Consider the following 16,619-nt stretch of genomic DNA (forward strand, 5'->3'; position numbering starts at 1 on the left):
TTGAGTGGGTAATTCTGCTGAATCCATATTTTAAGGCTCGTTCAATCTGTAACGCTCTTGCATTTTTTGTTAGTGAATGGATTTGCAGCTGCAGAATTATTACACTCAGTAGTCATGTAGAGATGTGTTGAACAAACATATCCAACTCTCAGGACTCATCACCGTGCACAGCCTGTTTTATGCAAATATACATACACTCAATATGATGTTCCTGGAGTGATAGGATGTATATGATAGTATAGAGGTGAGAGACAGGCGTTAGAAATGGTGAGCACTCAGTAGTAATATTCAGGAGAGTGGTAGGTGATGATAGGTAGTATGCAGATAGGTTTAGCAATCATGTATAGTAACAGGTGGTAGGGGACAGCAGATGAAGTATACAAGAGAGAGTAACCTAGTGCAATGATGTAGATGATGGTAGGCTCAAGAGCTAGCAATCTATGAAGTTATGCAGATGATAGGAATAGTGCTTACATAGTAACAGTCCTTAGTATGCAGAGGTAGATAGTGTAAGTTAGTTAGGAAGAAATCCCCTGTGGGGTACTTATCACAAGTTGGGTTAGTAGTAGCAAGGTCCAGTAGCAAGAGAGTGATCCGGTAGCGAGATACGGGATCGGTAGCGAGGTTCTGGTTTTGTTCAGGCAAAAGAATAGCTAGAAGCTCCGGCAGCATAGGACAAGACTGGTCAATCATGCGGTTTGAACGAGCAATGAGTGAGAGAAAACCGGCGATTGAAATAGCCGCTCATAGCGACGCTCAGCGATGATGTCATCGTTCTTAAAGGTGTATGCGTTCCACCTAGTTAGCAAGGTGGGACGCAATATTAAGGTAGAAATGGGAAATAAGGGTACCAAAGGTACCAGAATCTTACACTGTGCAGACTCTCCAGGAGTTCGGTTGGAAATTATATTTCCAGGTATTGACTCTGGTTCTGTCCACCTAGTTGGACTATCTGGGTCTGCTCTGGACTCGGCCTCCGCCAGGGTGTTTCTCCCATGGGACAAGCTCCAAAATCTGCAGGATGAATTTGTCTCCTGTTGTCCAGCAGTCGGTCGACTTTCAGGACTGGCATGCGGGTGCTGGGTCTAAAGGTGTCTACCTTCGAGGCAGTTCCGTTTGCACAGTTCCTCACGAGACCTCTGCAAAGAGAGATTCTTGCCATGCGGGGCAAGAATCCACAGTCTCTAGACAATCTGATCCTGTTGAGCTGGGGTACGAGAGGGTCTCTGATTCGGTGGCTTCGCTCCCCACGCTTGGACAGGCAAAATCTTCTTTCCCCTATACTGGACGGTGGTCACCACGGATGCCAGCCTGTCCGAGTGGGGTGGTGTTTTTTGGCACGGTTTGTGCTCAGGGGGTCTGGACTCGGGAGTAATTCAGACTACCGAACAATATTCTGGACATTTCCTCCAGATGTGTTTCATCAGTTGTGTCTCTGGTAGGGAACTCCCCAGGTGGTCTTGTTGGTCTCTCGTCTTAACAGGAAGGTGCCTGGGTTTGTGGCACGGTTTCAGGATCCTCTGGCCGACATCAGACACACTGGTGGCTCCTATGGGGCCAGTATCGTCTGCTATTTGTCTTTTCTCTTCTAGAACTTCTACCAAGATTCCTGCGTAGGTTCGAGGCTGAAGGGATTACGGCCATCTTAGTGGCTCCAGACTGACCTTGCCGGTCTTGGTACGCAGATCTTATACGTTTGGTCGCCAATGCTCCTTGGAGACTTCCTCTTAGAGATCTATTGGCCCATGGGCCAATCTTCCATCTTGCCTCACAGTCACTGGCTTAACGGCTTGGCTTTCGGAAGCCTGGTGCTGAAGGATAGAGGGTTGCCTGAATCGGTGATTCCAATGCTAGTAAATCTACTTTTAGGTAGATTTACCATCGCGTTTGAGGAGTGTATTTTGCGGGTGTGAATCTCTCGTGGTTCACCTCCGTTCCTTTTCGGTGACTCTGAGTTTGACTTTCCTCCAACGAGGTGTTGAGCAGCATCTGGCCTCAGGTACCATTAAGGGCTAGGTTCCGCCTTGGCGGTTTTCTTTCAACATCCTTTACCTAGGCATTCTTTGTTTCGCACCTTTGTTCAGGGGTTTTGCCACTTGGCTCCCCCAGTGTGGTCTCCATTGCCCTCATGGGATCTCAACTTGGTGCTGTCGGTTCTTCAGTAACCGCCATTGGTAAATATTCGCAAAATTCCTCTGTTTACATTGTCCCAGAAGGTAGCCTTCTTGGTGGCTTTTTTCTCCTGCATGTAGGGTGTCGGAGCTGGCAGCTTTGCCTTGTCGTTCACCTTACTTGGTGGTTCACAGAGATAAAGTGGTGCTTTGTCCCTGCCAGTCGTTCCTTCCTAAGGTCATCTCTGGTTTCCATTTAAATGAAGACATTGTGTTGCCTTCCTTGTGCCTTAAGCCTAAGCACCCTAAAGAGATTGCCTTACATTCTTTGGATGTGATTCTGGCAATCAGGGTGTACTTGGCAGCGACTGAGTCGTTCCGAAAATTGGATTCCCTGTTTGTCCTTATGGATGGACCCCGTAAGGGTCTGGCCACGTCTGCTGTGATAATTTCTGGATGGATCAGGCAGACTGTGTTGCATGCCTATTCCATTAAGGGTCAGATTCCTCCTTTCCCTGTTAAGGCACATTCTACAAGGGAGCTTAGTGCCTCTTGGGCCTTCCGTCATCAGGCGTCAGTGGTGCAGGTTGCAAGGCAGCCACCTGGTCATCCGTGCACGCTTTCACAAAATGTTATTTATATGGTGGATGTGTTGGCATCTGTGGATGTGGTCTTCGGCCGCAAGGTTTTGCAGGCCATTTCTCAGAGAGGATTAGTCCTCTTTGAGGGTGTAGTTTTTTGTCAGGTGAGCTCCAGTTTTTTCATGGTTGAGCTCCTGTTTTACCTGGTTGGCTACGTTTAGCCTTTGGGAAGCTTATTGCTGTGTTCTTAAAACCCCTCATGCTGACACTGCTTTGGGACGTCCCAAGGGTCAAGAAGATATGGAGCTGTGTCCGTCAATAAACAAAAAGAGAAAACTGAATTTTTGTTTTACCATAAAATCCTTTTCTCTGATGTTCATTGACGGACACAGCACCCACCCCTCTATTGAGTTGGATTATTTTTTCTTCTGACACTGCTTGTTACAAAACTGAAGACCTATAGCAGGAAGTGGGAGTATACCCCCCTGGGACTGCCCTATAGATGTAGTCAAACATTTTTCTGCCTAGTGTCCTACTTATGTAGGGGGCAGCATAAACCCAACGGTCAAGAAGATATGGAGCTGTGTCCGTCAATGAACATCAGGGAAAAGGATTTTATGGTAAGCCAAAAATCTATTTTTTTTTCTTTTTTACACAAAGTTGTCCATTTATAAAGATATTTCTAACACATAGCATGTACATAGCAAAAATTACACCCCAAAATACATTTTGCTACTCCTCCTGAGTATGGCGATACCACATGTGTGAGACTTCGACACATACAGAGGCCCAACATTGAGGAAGTACCATCATTTCCTCACTACCCATTACACTTTTGTGAGGCACTGTAGGGCACTAATAAGCACTGTAGTGGCACTGATGTGGCACGGATGAGCACTGATGTGGCACGGATGAGCACTGACGTGGCATGGTTTTGGCACGGATGAGCACTGACGTGGCACGGATGAGCACTGACGTGGCATGGATGAGCACTAACAAGGCATGGATGTGGCACGGATGAGAACTCATGTGGCATGGATGAGCACTGACGTGGCATGGATGTGGCACGGGTGAGCACTAATGTGGCACAAATGAGCACTAACGTGGCATGGATGTGGCACGGATGAGAACTGATGTGGCATGGATGTGACACACATGAGCACTGACGTGGCATGAATGTGGCACAGATGAGCACTTATGTGCCATGGATGTGGCACGGATGAGCACTGATGTGGCACGAATGAACCACAGATGAGCACTGAGGTGGCATGTGAGGGCACAGATGAGGCATGGATGTGGCACGGATGGGCATTATTGAAGAACAGATTGGCATGATTGTGGCATGGATGGGCATGATTGAGGCATGAATGGGAATGAATGAGGCATGGAAGGGCATGATGGAAGGACGGATTGGCATAATTGAGGCATGGATGGGCATGATTGAAGCATGAATTGGTGTGATTGAGGCACGGATGGGTATGATTGAGGCATAACTGAGGTATTATTGAGGCATGGAGGAGGCAGGGGTGAGTGGTGCTGCAGCCTACCTCCTCTCCTCGCACACTGTACCAATCACTGCGTACAGCGTGCGAGGGGAGAACTGAACCAGACATGCGCCGGTTTGTTGACAACTGATCGTGGTAATCACGCAGTAAAGGTCTGCTGTCATTGCCATGATTCGTGATGCACGGACACTTTCGTGTGTGCGATTCTGGGAGGATGTCGTACGCCCTCCCAGATTAATCCGACCGCGCTGTAGCGCTGTAGATTCATGAAAGACAGAAGTTGTCAAACAAACCTAAATCTTTTTATGAGGAGGTAGGTAAAACCTTGGACAGAGGGGTGGCTGTTGACATAGTATATTTGGGTTTTGCAAAAGCATTTGACACAGTTCCCCATACACAATTAATGTGTAAGGTAAAGTGTACAGGCTTGCAAAAATCAGTTTGTAAATGGATAGAAAACTGTCTAAAGTTTGTGTGTGCTCCCGTTGTGGTTCTCAAAAAATGTGCCACATCCCTAAATGGAAAGCAAACAATTGTGGTTGCCCTTGGATTGGGACTTTTTAGGCACAATATAATATAAATACCAAAAAAAATATTATAAAAAGTTATATGTATTAAACATGTACAATATACAAGAAAAGAGACAAATGTATCATATTAAAAGCATAAGCAAGCAAGAAGTAACATGTGCAAAATAGCAAAACTCAACCATCCAGTCCAAAAATGTGCACCCAACGCGTTTCGAGGTTTGTCAACTCTTCATAAGGGGGAACTCTGGAGTGTTCTCTGTAAGTGTTACAAGAATATATATCACAGTATCAAGTAAATTATAAAAATAAATTATAAATATAGAATAACTTCAAAATGATACACAGTAGAAAAAATGACTCAAATAATTAGAAAATAGTTTGAAAATGTATTACACTTACATGGTTGGTTGCACAACAGATAACAAAGTGCTTGCTGCAATAAAAACGGAAAGTGTCAGCAATGGAAACCCTGCGCTGCCTGGTTGGCGTCCGGAAAGAAGACGCCTCATCCCGTGCCGAGTGCGAGGAGACACATAGCCCCATCAGCTACCTGCAGAAAATTGAACTATTGAGAAAATTATTAAACATTGTAATCCCTGCGCTTATAAAAATCATATGCTCCGCAATAACTTGCGGTTTGTCGGCCTTCCGGAGGGCGCTGAGGGTGCTTCTCCAGCCACCTTTTTAGAGAATCTGCTCATCGCTACCTATGGCCGAGAGCCCTTCTCCCAGTCCTTCGTGGTGGAGCAAACCCTTTGTGTGCCTGCCAAACCACCGCCCCCAGGGGCCCCTGCACGTGTGCTTATTGCCAAGTTTCTCAACTACAGGGATCGGGATGCTATTCTCCGTCTGGCTCGTGATAAGGGGAATATCCCTCACCTCAACACCCAGGTGCTTGCCTTCCCTGATTTTTCCGTGGAGGTCCAGAGGCGTCGGGGCAAGTTTACTGATGTCAAATGGAAATTGCGCGCTCGCAACCTGAAATACGCCATGTTGTTCCCGGCCCGGCTCCGTGTGGTTGGTGAGGACAGGGTGCATTTTTTTGAAGATCTGGATGAGGCTATGATGTGGCTGGACAGACCGCGACCTGCCTAGGGTATGAGTACTCTCCCTCTGTGCCACGTTTCCTGCTCTGCCATGCTTGTGTTCCTTTATTGTTGGCCCCTGGACGAACTGGCCCTTTAACGCTGGGTGCCCTGTGTATTTGGCTTTGTGTGGCCCTCCTGTGCCCTGGCTTCCCCTTCTTTCCCTTGTGTCCTGCCTCATTGATCTTACTGCCCGCTGTTATTTTTGTATTGGAACGGTTCTGGGTGGACTATTTTCCCGCTTGTTTTTTCGTACTCCTGCTTTGATGGAACATTATCAGACTGCCGTGCGGCTCCCCTCTCTCTCCTGATCGGCTTCTGGATGTTCTGTCCTCTGGGAGTTGATTGCCGGTTGCGTCACATATACTCTTTTGACCTTCAGAGATAGGTTGTCCCCCCACTACATGACAACCATGCTGTTCCTATTCTGATATCTGTTTTTTTATGCCTGGTACCCCAGCTGTGGTTGTGGGCTCTGCCATGGCTGGTGCAATTTTTGTCATGTTTATGCAACTGTTTATTCAGGGATGTATGCTCGCACAAGTTGGGGTCGTTGCAGAGCTGGGTGGGTTGGGGTTATGTTTTCTGTGGGTTCTTCTTTTTTGTGTACTGCATACGATATTTTTCTTTTGCTGCTATATTTGTTTATTATGTTTTTTGGAGCTGATTTTGTATTTCCTATATGCCTCTTTTGGGGGGATTTTTTCACTGTTTTATGGTCTATTTCTCTGCTGTATGGTTCTGCGGGCTCGGTCTCCACTGACGCTTATTACCCCTGTGATACGATTTTTTCCCTCTTGCCATGGCTCCCCTGAAGCTGTTCCTTTTTGAACGTCTGTGGCGCTAGGGACAAAGTTAAACGTACCGCCCTTTTCACTTTTCTAAAGGCCCAATCTGCTGATGTTATAGTGTTAGTTGAAACTCATGCCACTGGTTCCCTGGTCCGAGCCTTCCGGAAACCTTGGGTGGGGTGGGCGTATCATGCTACATATAGTTCCCATTCCTGTGGTGTTTTGATTTTAGTTGCCAAATCCCTCCCCTTTGCCATTTGCTCAGTGGAGACCGATCTGCAGGGTCGCTATGTATTTATCTGTGCTACTATAGCTGGGTCCCCTATTTTCTTATTGGCTTACTATATACCTCCCCTGTTCACTGGTGCAAGTTTGGCCCCGGGTTTAGAATATTTGGCCCGACACCCCTCGATACCCGCTTTGTGGTTGGGGGATTTCAACATGACGATTGATCCCGCCATGGACAGGGTTGGCTCAGATCCCTCCGTGCCTTATTCGGGCGGACTGACTCGATTCGGTCAGGTTATGGCTCAATTTTCCCTGATTGACACGTGGCGCCACTTGTACCCCGAACGGAGGGCTTATTCCTGCTTTTCCGCTTCACATGCTACCATGTCCCGCATAGACTATATATTTGTATCTGCCCAGCTTACTCCTCAATTGCGTGCAGCAGGTTTTTTACTGGGTGGTTCTCGATGTTTTGTCGAGGCCTCCAAGCGGTAATTGGCATCTCAATCCGTTCTGGCTCACAGTGCTCCCGGATTCTGCGGCCATGGAGGTGGAGTGGGACTCTTTCTTTGCGACGAATGACGGTACCTCAGATTCTCTAACGGTGTGGGATGCGTTTAAGTTGCATGCTCGCCTACATTTGTCCTATTGCATATCTAAATTTAAACGGCAGTCACGAGCCTTCTATATGCAGGTGCTGGGGGAATTGACCCCTTTGGAGGATCAATATGCCCGTGCGCCGTCCCCGGAGGCTCTTGATAGACTTCGTCTGCAGACGCGGGTGGCGGAGCAGCTTAGTTATGAGAGGGCCCGACACAAACTGTTTTTTGCCAAGCAGCGTATATTTGAGCAGGGGGAGCGCCTGGGTAGGCTGCTGGCCTATCTGGTGCATTTGGACGCTCGCCCCCCCCCCCCCCCCCGTTGTGATTTCCTTGGCTGCCCCGGATGGGTCTTTGGTCAGTGATGCTGCTACGGTCGCCCGTATATGTTTGCTGATTTTTTTAGGGACACTTATTCCTCTAAGGTAGTGTATGCGGAACATACATGTAGAGCTTGCCACTCTAATGTGTATGTGTAAGTGTAATGTGTAATGTGTAAGTGTATGTAGAGCTTGCCACTCTAATGGCTGACCTTCTGCTCCCTCAGTTGTCGGTGGATCAGGTGGAGGCTCCCCTCACCGCTGAGGAGGTACAAGCTGCCATTTCTAGCTTTGCCCGTTGTAAGGCCCCTGGCCTTGACGGGCTCCCCACCGAATTTTACACGCATTTTTCCTCTGCCCTTGTCCCTCCTCCCCCAATGAGAGACAGGACTCTAGATTGAGGGTGAAGTATATCTCAACTTTATTGAACAAGAAACAGACTTTTATACAGTTTTCCCCCCACAAGGTTACCGCCAGGTGGACCTTGTTGAAAACAGGCCCTGACATTCACAATCCAATGAAAACAGAGTTTTACACTCCCATACAGTGTACACAAAGATATACACTGTGGGACAATCCCCCCTCCCCCTTAGCAGCCAATACACATATACATCCCATAATAAGCTTATCTTAAAGTGGAGTTCCACCCTAAATTTACACTTACCTCCATCTTCTCGCTCCGGGTCACCTGAAAAACAAATGGATAATCGCAATTTTATTTTTTTTTTTACTTACCTTGTAAAGAAAATATACTTACCTTACTTCCTTCTTCCTCCCCTCGGCGGCCACGGTGATTCGTCACTTCCTGGCTTTTGTAATTATTCCTGGGAGCTGAACGTCATCGCTCCCAGGAATCAATGCGCCTGCACCGGCCCCGACGTCAGTTCCGGCGCGCACGCGTCATTCCCTTCTAAACAGCTTCTGGGCATGCCCAGAAGCTGTGGAGGGATGACGCGCGCGCACCAGAAGTGACGGCGGGGCCGCTGCAGTGCATCGTGGGACCGAAGAAGAAGGAAGAGGACGCCGAAGAGGATCGCGCTGGCTTCAAGCTGCCCACACCTGAGATGGCAGCGCTGGAGAATACTTTTTCAAGGTAAGTATTTCTCCTAAAAGGTAAGTGCAACCCGGGACAGATCAGAGGCTAGCCATCGTGGAATGTACTAGCCCTGACTGTCCCGGGGGTATTTTTATTAAAAAAAAGTATCCCCTGGGTGGAACTCCGCTTTAAGGCAGACAGAACAATGTGAGGTCATTAACATTTAACAATGAGACAGGCACAATCCACATTCCCTCCCAGTACACAAACAATAGGGAAGTCTGCCAATGACCGTCTGTGTGTCTCTCCCACAGACAAGCCCATGGAATACACTGTGAAAGGTGGTAATAACTCTTCATATTTCTATATGAAGATATGGTTGACAAATGTTACTGTCCCATCTGAAGCAATTCCAACCATTAAGTATCTGCTCCTCACCTCCAGTGACGGTGAATACCGTCACACTGAGGTTTGTGGCAAGGTCATGGGATCCTCTGGCGGACACCGCAGACACCCTGGTGGCTCCGGGGGGGAGGGGAGGGGGGGCCAGGATCGTCTAACCCAGGGGTGGGGAACCTTTTTTCTGCCAAGGGCCATTTGGGTATTTATAAAACCATTCGGGGGCCGTACAAAATTATCACCTTAAAAATTAGCCTGTTAGATTTGGTCAAACATTTAATTAACTCACCCCTAATGTGATGGCTGCAACTGCTTCTCTTTGGTGAGGTGTGTGATGTTAGCTGGTATTGATGATGTTGCTACTCGCAACAGGTTTTCCAGGTTTGCATCTGGAGCGCAGACGACTTTTTTGTGGTGGTAAGTTTTGAAAAGAACTGCTGGCAGGTACTGCTGGTGGGTATAGCTGGCTGGTACTGCTGGTGGGTACAGCTGGCTGGTACTGCTGTGGGTACTGCTGGCTCAGGCTGGTACTGCTGGCTTGTACTGTGCTGTGAGTACTGCTGGATGGTACTGCTGGCTCAGGCTGATACTGCTGTGGGTACTGCTGGCTGGTACTGCTGTGGGTACTGCTGACTCAGGCTGGTACTGTGCTGTAGGTACTGCTGGCTGGTACTGCTGGCTCAGGCGGGTACTGCTGTGGGTACTGCTGGCTCAGGCTGGTACTGCTGGCATGTACTGCTGGCTGGTATTGCTGTGGGTACTGCTGGCTGGTACTGTAGGTACTGCTTGCTGGTACTGTTGTAGGTACTGCTGAATCTGGCTGGTACTGCTGGCTCTGGCTAGTACTGCTGGTTCTGCTGTGGTTACTGCTGGTTCTGGCTGGTACTGCTGTGTGTACTGCTGTGAGTACTGCTGGCTCTGGCTGGTACTGCTGTGTGTGCTGCTGGTGGGAAATGCTGGCTAGAAGAAGTGTAGCAGCGCCACGCTGGAGAAAGAGTTGATGTTTCCTGTATTGGTCACAGGCGGAGTGCATTTGATATCACTCCGCCTGTGACTCACTCATACTGTCATAACGGAGCAGGAACTATACAGGAAGCATCGGCTCCATTCTGACAGATCAGCTGAGAGACACAGACTCGGCTGCACGGGGGGCCGGACCAGATGACTTCGGGGACCGCATACGGCCCCCGAACCATAGGTTCCCCACCCCTGGTCTAACCTATGCCTTCCCTCCTCTCAAGCTTCTTCCGTGGCTTCTGTGCAGGATTGAGGCAGAAGGGATTCCGATCATTCTGGTGGCCCCGGACTGGCCTCGCCAGTCTTGGTACGCCGACCTAGTGCAATTGGTCCCCGGCTTCCCTTGGAGGCTACCTCTCAGGGAAGACCTGCTGTCCCAAGGGCCGATCTTCTATCCTGCTTTACACTCGCTGACTTTGACGGCCTGGCTGTTGAAAGCCAGGTGCTGAAGGATAGAGGTTTGCCTCGGTTGGTGATTCCGACTATGATGAAGGCTAGGAAATTTTACCTCTAGAAAGATTTATCATCGTACGTGAAAAGCGTACATTTCATAGTGTTCACCCTCATTCCTTTTTGGTAGCTCGGATATTGACCTTCCTTCAATGAGGTGTTGAGCAGAAGTTGGCCTTGAGTACCAACAAGGGCCAGGTGTCAGCCTTGGCAATCTTCTTTCAGTGACCCTTGGCCACACATTCCTTGGTGCGTACTTTCATTCAAGGCGTTCGACACCTGACTCTGCCAGTGCGGTCTCCTCTACCGCTGGGAGATTTGAACTTGGTACTCTGTTCTCGAGAAGCCTCCCTCTGAAAATATTCAGGAGATCCCTCTGTTCACGCTGTCCCATAAGGTAGCTGTTTTATTGGCTATTACCTCTTCTCACAGGGTGTCAAAACTAGCGGTGTGATCTTGTCGTACCCCCTACTCAGTGGTCCACAGAGATAAGGTAGTTCTTTGTCTACGCCCGTTGTTCCTACCTAAGGTTGTCTCTGACTTTAAAGCAGAGTTCCACCTTAAAATTAAACTTACCTCCATCTTCTCGCTCCGGGTCACCTGAAAAACAAATGGATAATCGCAATTTTTTTTTTTTTTTTTTTTACATACCTTGTTTAGAAGAAAATATACTTACCTTACTTCATCTTCCTCCCCTCGGCGGCCACGGCGATTTGTCACTTCCTGGCTTTGCAATGATTCCTGGGAGCTGAACGTCATCGCTCCCAGGAATCAATGCGCCTGCACCGGCCCCGACGTCAGTTCCGGTGCAAGCGCCGTCATACCTTGCAAAACAGCTTCTGGGCTGAGATGGCAGCGCTGGACAATACATTTTCAAGGTAAGTATTTCTTCTTGCAGGTAAGTGCGACCCGGGACAGATCAGAGGCTAGCCATTGTGGAATGCACTAGCCCTGACTGTCCCGGAGGTATTTTTATTAAAAAAAATGTCCCAGGGTGGAACTCCGCTTTAATTTCAATGAAGACATTGTGTTGCCTTCCTTGTGTCCCAGGTCTGTTCATCCCAAGGAATTTGTGTTGCATACCCTGGATGTGGTTTGGACGATTCAGGTGTATCTGGCGGCCACTGAGTCTTTTCAGAGGATCACTTTTTGTGATCACGGATGGGCCAAGAAAAGGACTGTCCGCTTCTTCTGCAACCAGGTGGATCAGACAGACGGTGATTCAGGTGTATTCTATCAAGGGTCGGGTTCCCCCTTTCCCTGTAACGGCGCACTCTACTTGGGTGCTTAGTGCTTCTTGGGCCTTCCGTCATCAGGCATCAGTGGCGCAGATTTGCAAAGCGGCCACCTGGTCGTCTTGTAAAAGGTAACTGATGCTATAAAACGTCAACCACCCGCCCGGCGCTAAAATATATATATAAATCAGTGTAAGGTATAAAGAAATAAATATATCTACTCAAATCATGAATAAATAGTAAATAAAATCATGTAGATAAAATCATGTAAAACATGTCACTCTGTGCATCCTTTTAATGTACTAGCTGCCACTGAAAAACGTAAAACTTGCAAAATCAAATGTATAATAATAGCCCAATCTGTGCGTCTCAGTTCGTTATATCATACATTCAGCGGTCGTCGGTGCACACTTTCACAAAATTCTATGAAGTGGATGTTTTGACATCTGCGGATGCTTCTTTTGGTCGCAAGGTTTTGCAGGCTGCTGTTTAGAAGGTCTGTTTCCTCTTTGGGGGTCTATTGTTCACGTTGGGCTCCAGTTGTTTTTTTGTTGAGATCCTGTTACCTGGTTTGCTTCTTGTGTTTAGCCTTGTGTTTTTTGTCCCACCCCTCATGTTTCTGGCACTGCTTGGGAACGTCCCTATGGTTCTGATTATGGAGCACAGTGTACATCAATGAACGAAAGAGAAAATAGGATTTTTGTTACTTACTTATGGAGTTTTGATACTTCTGATACTGCTTGTTACTAAACTGAAGCCCTTTAGAGAGGGGGATGTATACCAGCTAGAACTGCCCATAGGCATAACCAAGTTGTTTTTCTGCCTAGTGTCCTACTCCTGTAGGGGAGCAATCTAATCCTATGGTTCTGAATATGGAGTGCTGTGTCTGTCAATGATTTTAGAGAAATAGATTTTATGGTAAGTACCGAAAATCATATTTTTCTGGTTATAAACATGTATATGAATCAGATGTGTAGGCATTTATAAAATACTGCCCATAACCCAGTTATTTATGCATTTAAAAGCTCATATGGGCCCACTTAGACTTTCATATCAGGGTAATATGAGAAAATACATGGTAACTGCACATGCCATTCTAATGGCATCCCTTTGCAGAAACACAATGCACCTGTGTTGCAGCACACCGTAATGCATGGTAATGCAACTTGTACAAGGATAACGTCTAATTTTAGGGATCATTGGCAGCCCATATTGTTTAGATGGTTTGCTTTAACATCACATGCACTAGTCCACTATAAATAAGTAAATTAGCTCTCAAAGTATTCTCAAATGTATCTTGGCTTGCCTTTATATCTACCGTTTGTAGATCCTTTCACATCAGGATACAGTCTAGGAAAGGAGAGGGCAGCACTGTATGCCAATATGGTTTAACCACTGTGAGCATAGTGAACTTGGAGGTTTGAAGTGAGAGCTAAGGTATAACTTCATCAGTATGTTGCTATTACTTGGATGTCAGCCAAAGGGGTGATCAATGACCAAACTGCAGTAGAAAAAAGTAAAGGCTAAATCTGGCTGTGCTGTCTAGCACATTGTGTGTATTAGAATGCAGACTGAACAGAATTACATACAGTATATTTTGACTTGTAAGATGGTTCACACTTGTCTGCTTCAACTGTCAATTTAGCTGTTTGCCTACACTTTTGCTTTAAGTAAACAGAGTTCAGTGGTGTTTTATCTATTTATTTTTGTATAAATATAGAGATTTGATATATATGATATGTTTGCCCAACCTTTCTTGTGTGATCAATCTTTAATTCCTCATTGTTATCTTTCTTCTAACACTGCTACTGCAAGATCTTTCTCAACTTTTCAACACCCAAAGTTAAGTAGAATTGCTATCTCAGGGACATTCCCTGGTGTTAAATGTTTCCCCCAAGTTTTCTTGAGTAGAGCTGACCACTTTTACAATAGAAGCCCTTTTTTCCCCACGTTAGAAGTAGAGCCTGGTACACACAATTTGTTTTTTTTTTTCCGTTGAAGCCAGTGGGTTGAACAAAAAAAAACTATCAGCTCCGATCAGAACCACTGTACTAACGACCTGACAGTAGTACAGTGATCTCCCCCACTGAGCTGTTGTGTTCTGACAGGGGGACGGCCCCCCTGGCCAGAACATTCCAATCAGCACTCTCCGCCATTGGCTGAGAGCACTGATTAGGAGCTGGTCAGCTGCTGGTTTTACAGAATGCTCGTTCGACAGAAGCCGACCAAAGGGCCAGCTTCTGTCAGACAGGGTGCCATACACTCAGGTCAAATGTTGGCCTGTTTTTCTTTTTCTTTTTTTTTTAACCGCCCAATGTCGGCCTGCATTCAGCCCGTGTGTACAGGGCTTAACTTGAGGGCTTATGAGTGTTACCTGAGGAGCCCATAGGGGATGTTTTACCAAGCCATTTAATTAACAAATTGTAATTCAATATAAAACAAGTACATTATTTACAGTATTTAATTTTATATATAATGTTTATATTTTTTTCACTCTTACAGCCCAGAGATGCCAGAAAATGAAGCCACATTCGCTATCACAGCTGGTGGAATTAATGATGCAAAAGAGTGATAACAAAAGAGTGATTTAGAATAATTTTGTATTCATAAGGTTTAACATTTAGAAAAACATTTTCAGTTTATGGTTTACTTTAAAGTAGATCCAATCTAAGTCACTAGATAACACATTCATGTAAGTTAAAAGTTGTTTTTAATCTTTTTTTAATATGCTGTTTTAAAAAATATATCTGTTAATCCAGCAATGAAAGTACTTGTTTATTCACTTGCTTTAATGATATGACAACTGTCAGTCAATTGTACTCCTGCATTGTCACCCTGTCACATACACCCCTGATTGTGATTATTAGGGGTTGTATTCTTACATGTTGCACAGCCATAGTCCATCTTTGTCGGTATCAGGAACCCAATCCAGGGCAAGGTTGTACACTTGATGAATGTAGACTGGAAAAGGTTAGATGAGGTCAACAGCACTGATGTAAAAAAACTGAAAACCAACATTTTATGGAAAAATAGTTAATTGTTTCTGCTACACAGTGGTTTAGCAAACAAAAGGTTACCCAGTTGGGGATTAGATCTACTTTATTTACAATAATGAAAGAATGTGATAGGAAACATGCTTGTTTCAGGATCTTCTTTTTTTTTTTTTAAGTTAATGTTCACTTTATTATATTTTTATTTATGTATTCTTGAAAGAATTATATAATACATGTATTAAAGAGAAACAGTTTCTTCAAATATTATTTTTTGTTTCCTACTGTTGTAGCAGGTGTTGGCAACATGTGATCTATGTAGCTGTCAGGGGCGCACTAACCATTAGGGCTCTTGGGCGCTGCCCGAGGGCCCGGGGCCTGTAGGGGGCCCCGTGAGAGGCTCTCTCACTGCATCACTACTTGTTGCAGAGCACCGATCATACAGGCTCCCTAAAACATTTCTGTACAGTGGTGTCTGTACTTGGTGCTCTCCTCAACGGTTTTCTATCAGTTCCAGTAGATCAGTGACATGTGATGGTCCCCCCATCCTCCCTGCATACACAGATTCCCTAACTGTAGGACAGGATGGATACAGCGCTGAGAGCCCCATGCATGGCAAGCCCCACCCCTTCTCTGCTGCCCGGGCACTGGGATCACAGTCCTAGCTCTGCAGCCCTGATCTCCGATTCATTCTGTTGTGTCCCCTGCTGGGGCAATTCGAAGATGTTCCTGTTTGTGGATGGAGGATGAGCAACTGCATAAAAGAATATTAGACTCACGTACAGTGCACACACTGCTGTTAAGGGCCCATGGAGGCGGCAGATGTAACACAGCAGCTCTAGATCCTGGCTGCATGAGCTGAGGGGAGAGCAGCCTGGGCCATGATTGTGAGTAGCAGACATACTGAACACCCCATTCCTCTCTCTCTCTCTCCCTCACCTCCCTCTCTCTCAGTCCCCTCTCTCACCTCCCTCTCTCTCATTCCCCTTTCTCACCCCTCTCTCTCTCTCATCCCCCTTACTCACATCTCTCTCCCAACTCTCTCTTACCCCCCTCTCCTTCTCCCTCACCTCCCTCTCTCTAACCATCTTTCACCTCTCTCTCTTTCTCTCACAACCCTTGTTCTCACCTCCCTCTCTCATCCCCCCTTTTCACCTTTCTCTCCCAACTCTCTCTCCCTCACCCCCCCTCTCTCTCACCCCACTTTCCTCTCTCTCTCAACAATCTCTTACACCCCCTCTCTCTCACCACCTCTCTCTCTCTCTCATCCCCTGTCTCTCCATTTATCAAACCCCCTCTCTCACACCCCTCTGTTACCCCCTCTCTCTCTCCCTCCCCTCTCTCACCCCTTTCTCTCTCACCCCCTCTCGCTCTTTCTCTTACCCCCCTCTCTCCCTTACCCTCTTTCTCTCTCATCCCCCTCTCTCTTGCTCCCTCTGCCATTCCCCTCTCTCTCTCATCCCCCTCTCTCTCTCTCTCACCCCCCCTCTCTCTCTCTCACCCCCTTCTCTCTCTCCTGTCAGGAAGTGTGGGTAGGGAAATAGGGGGGCCCCATAATCTCCTATTGCCCGGGGGCCCCATGAGTTGTCAGTCCATCCCTGGTAGCTGTAAAGAACTCTGTATTATAAGGAGCCCAAAGCTAGATTTGCACCCCATTGTAACCTAAGTTAGGAAGTAAGGAAGCATGTCCCTCATATTACATATTTTAGGTTGAAAAAAGTCCATCTGGCTCAACCAATAAA

General features: G+C 46.8%; 1 protein-coding gene across 1 annotated transcript in view; it reads left to right on the forward strand.

The window, feature by feature from the left end:
- The window catches only part of DMC1 (DNA meiotic recombinase 1), a gene marked incomplete at its 3' end in the record, with an annotated part of 785,302 nt that extends 770,843 nt beyond the window's left edge, over positions 1–14,459 (forward strand). Inside the window, exon 14 of the mRNA XM_082264958.1 lies at positions 14,390–14,459. Coding sequence (XP_082121084.1) covers positions 14,390–14,459 — 70 coding nt within the window. The remainder of the gene's footprint in view (positions 1–14,389) is intronic.
- Between the last annotated feature and the right edge of the window lie 2,160 nt (positions 14,460–16,619).

This window comes from Pelophylax lessonae (genome assembly GCF_965119305.1).
Source record: "Pelophylax lessonae genome assembly, chromosome: 8".
Taxonomy (NCBI): Eukaryota; Metazoa; Chordata; class Amphibia; order Anura; family Ranidae; genus Pelophylax; species Pelophylax lessonae.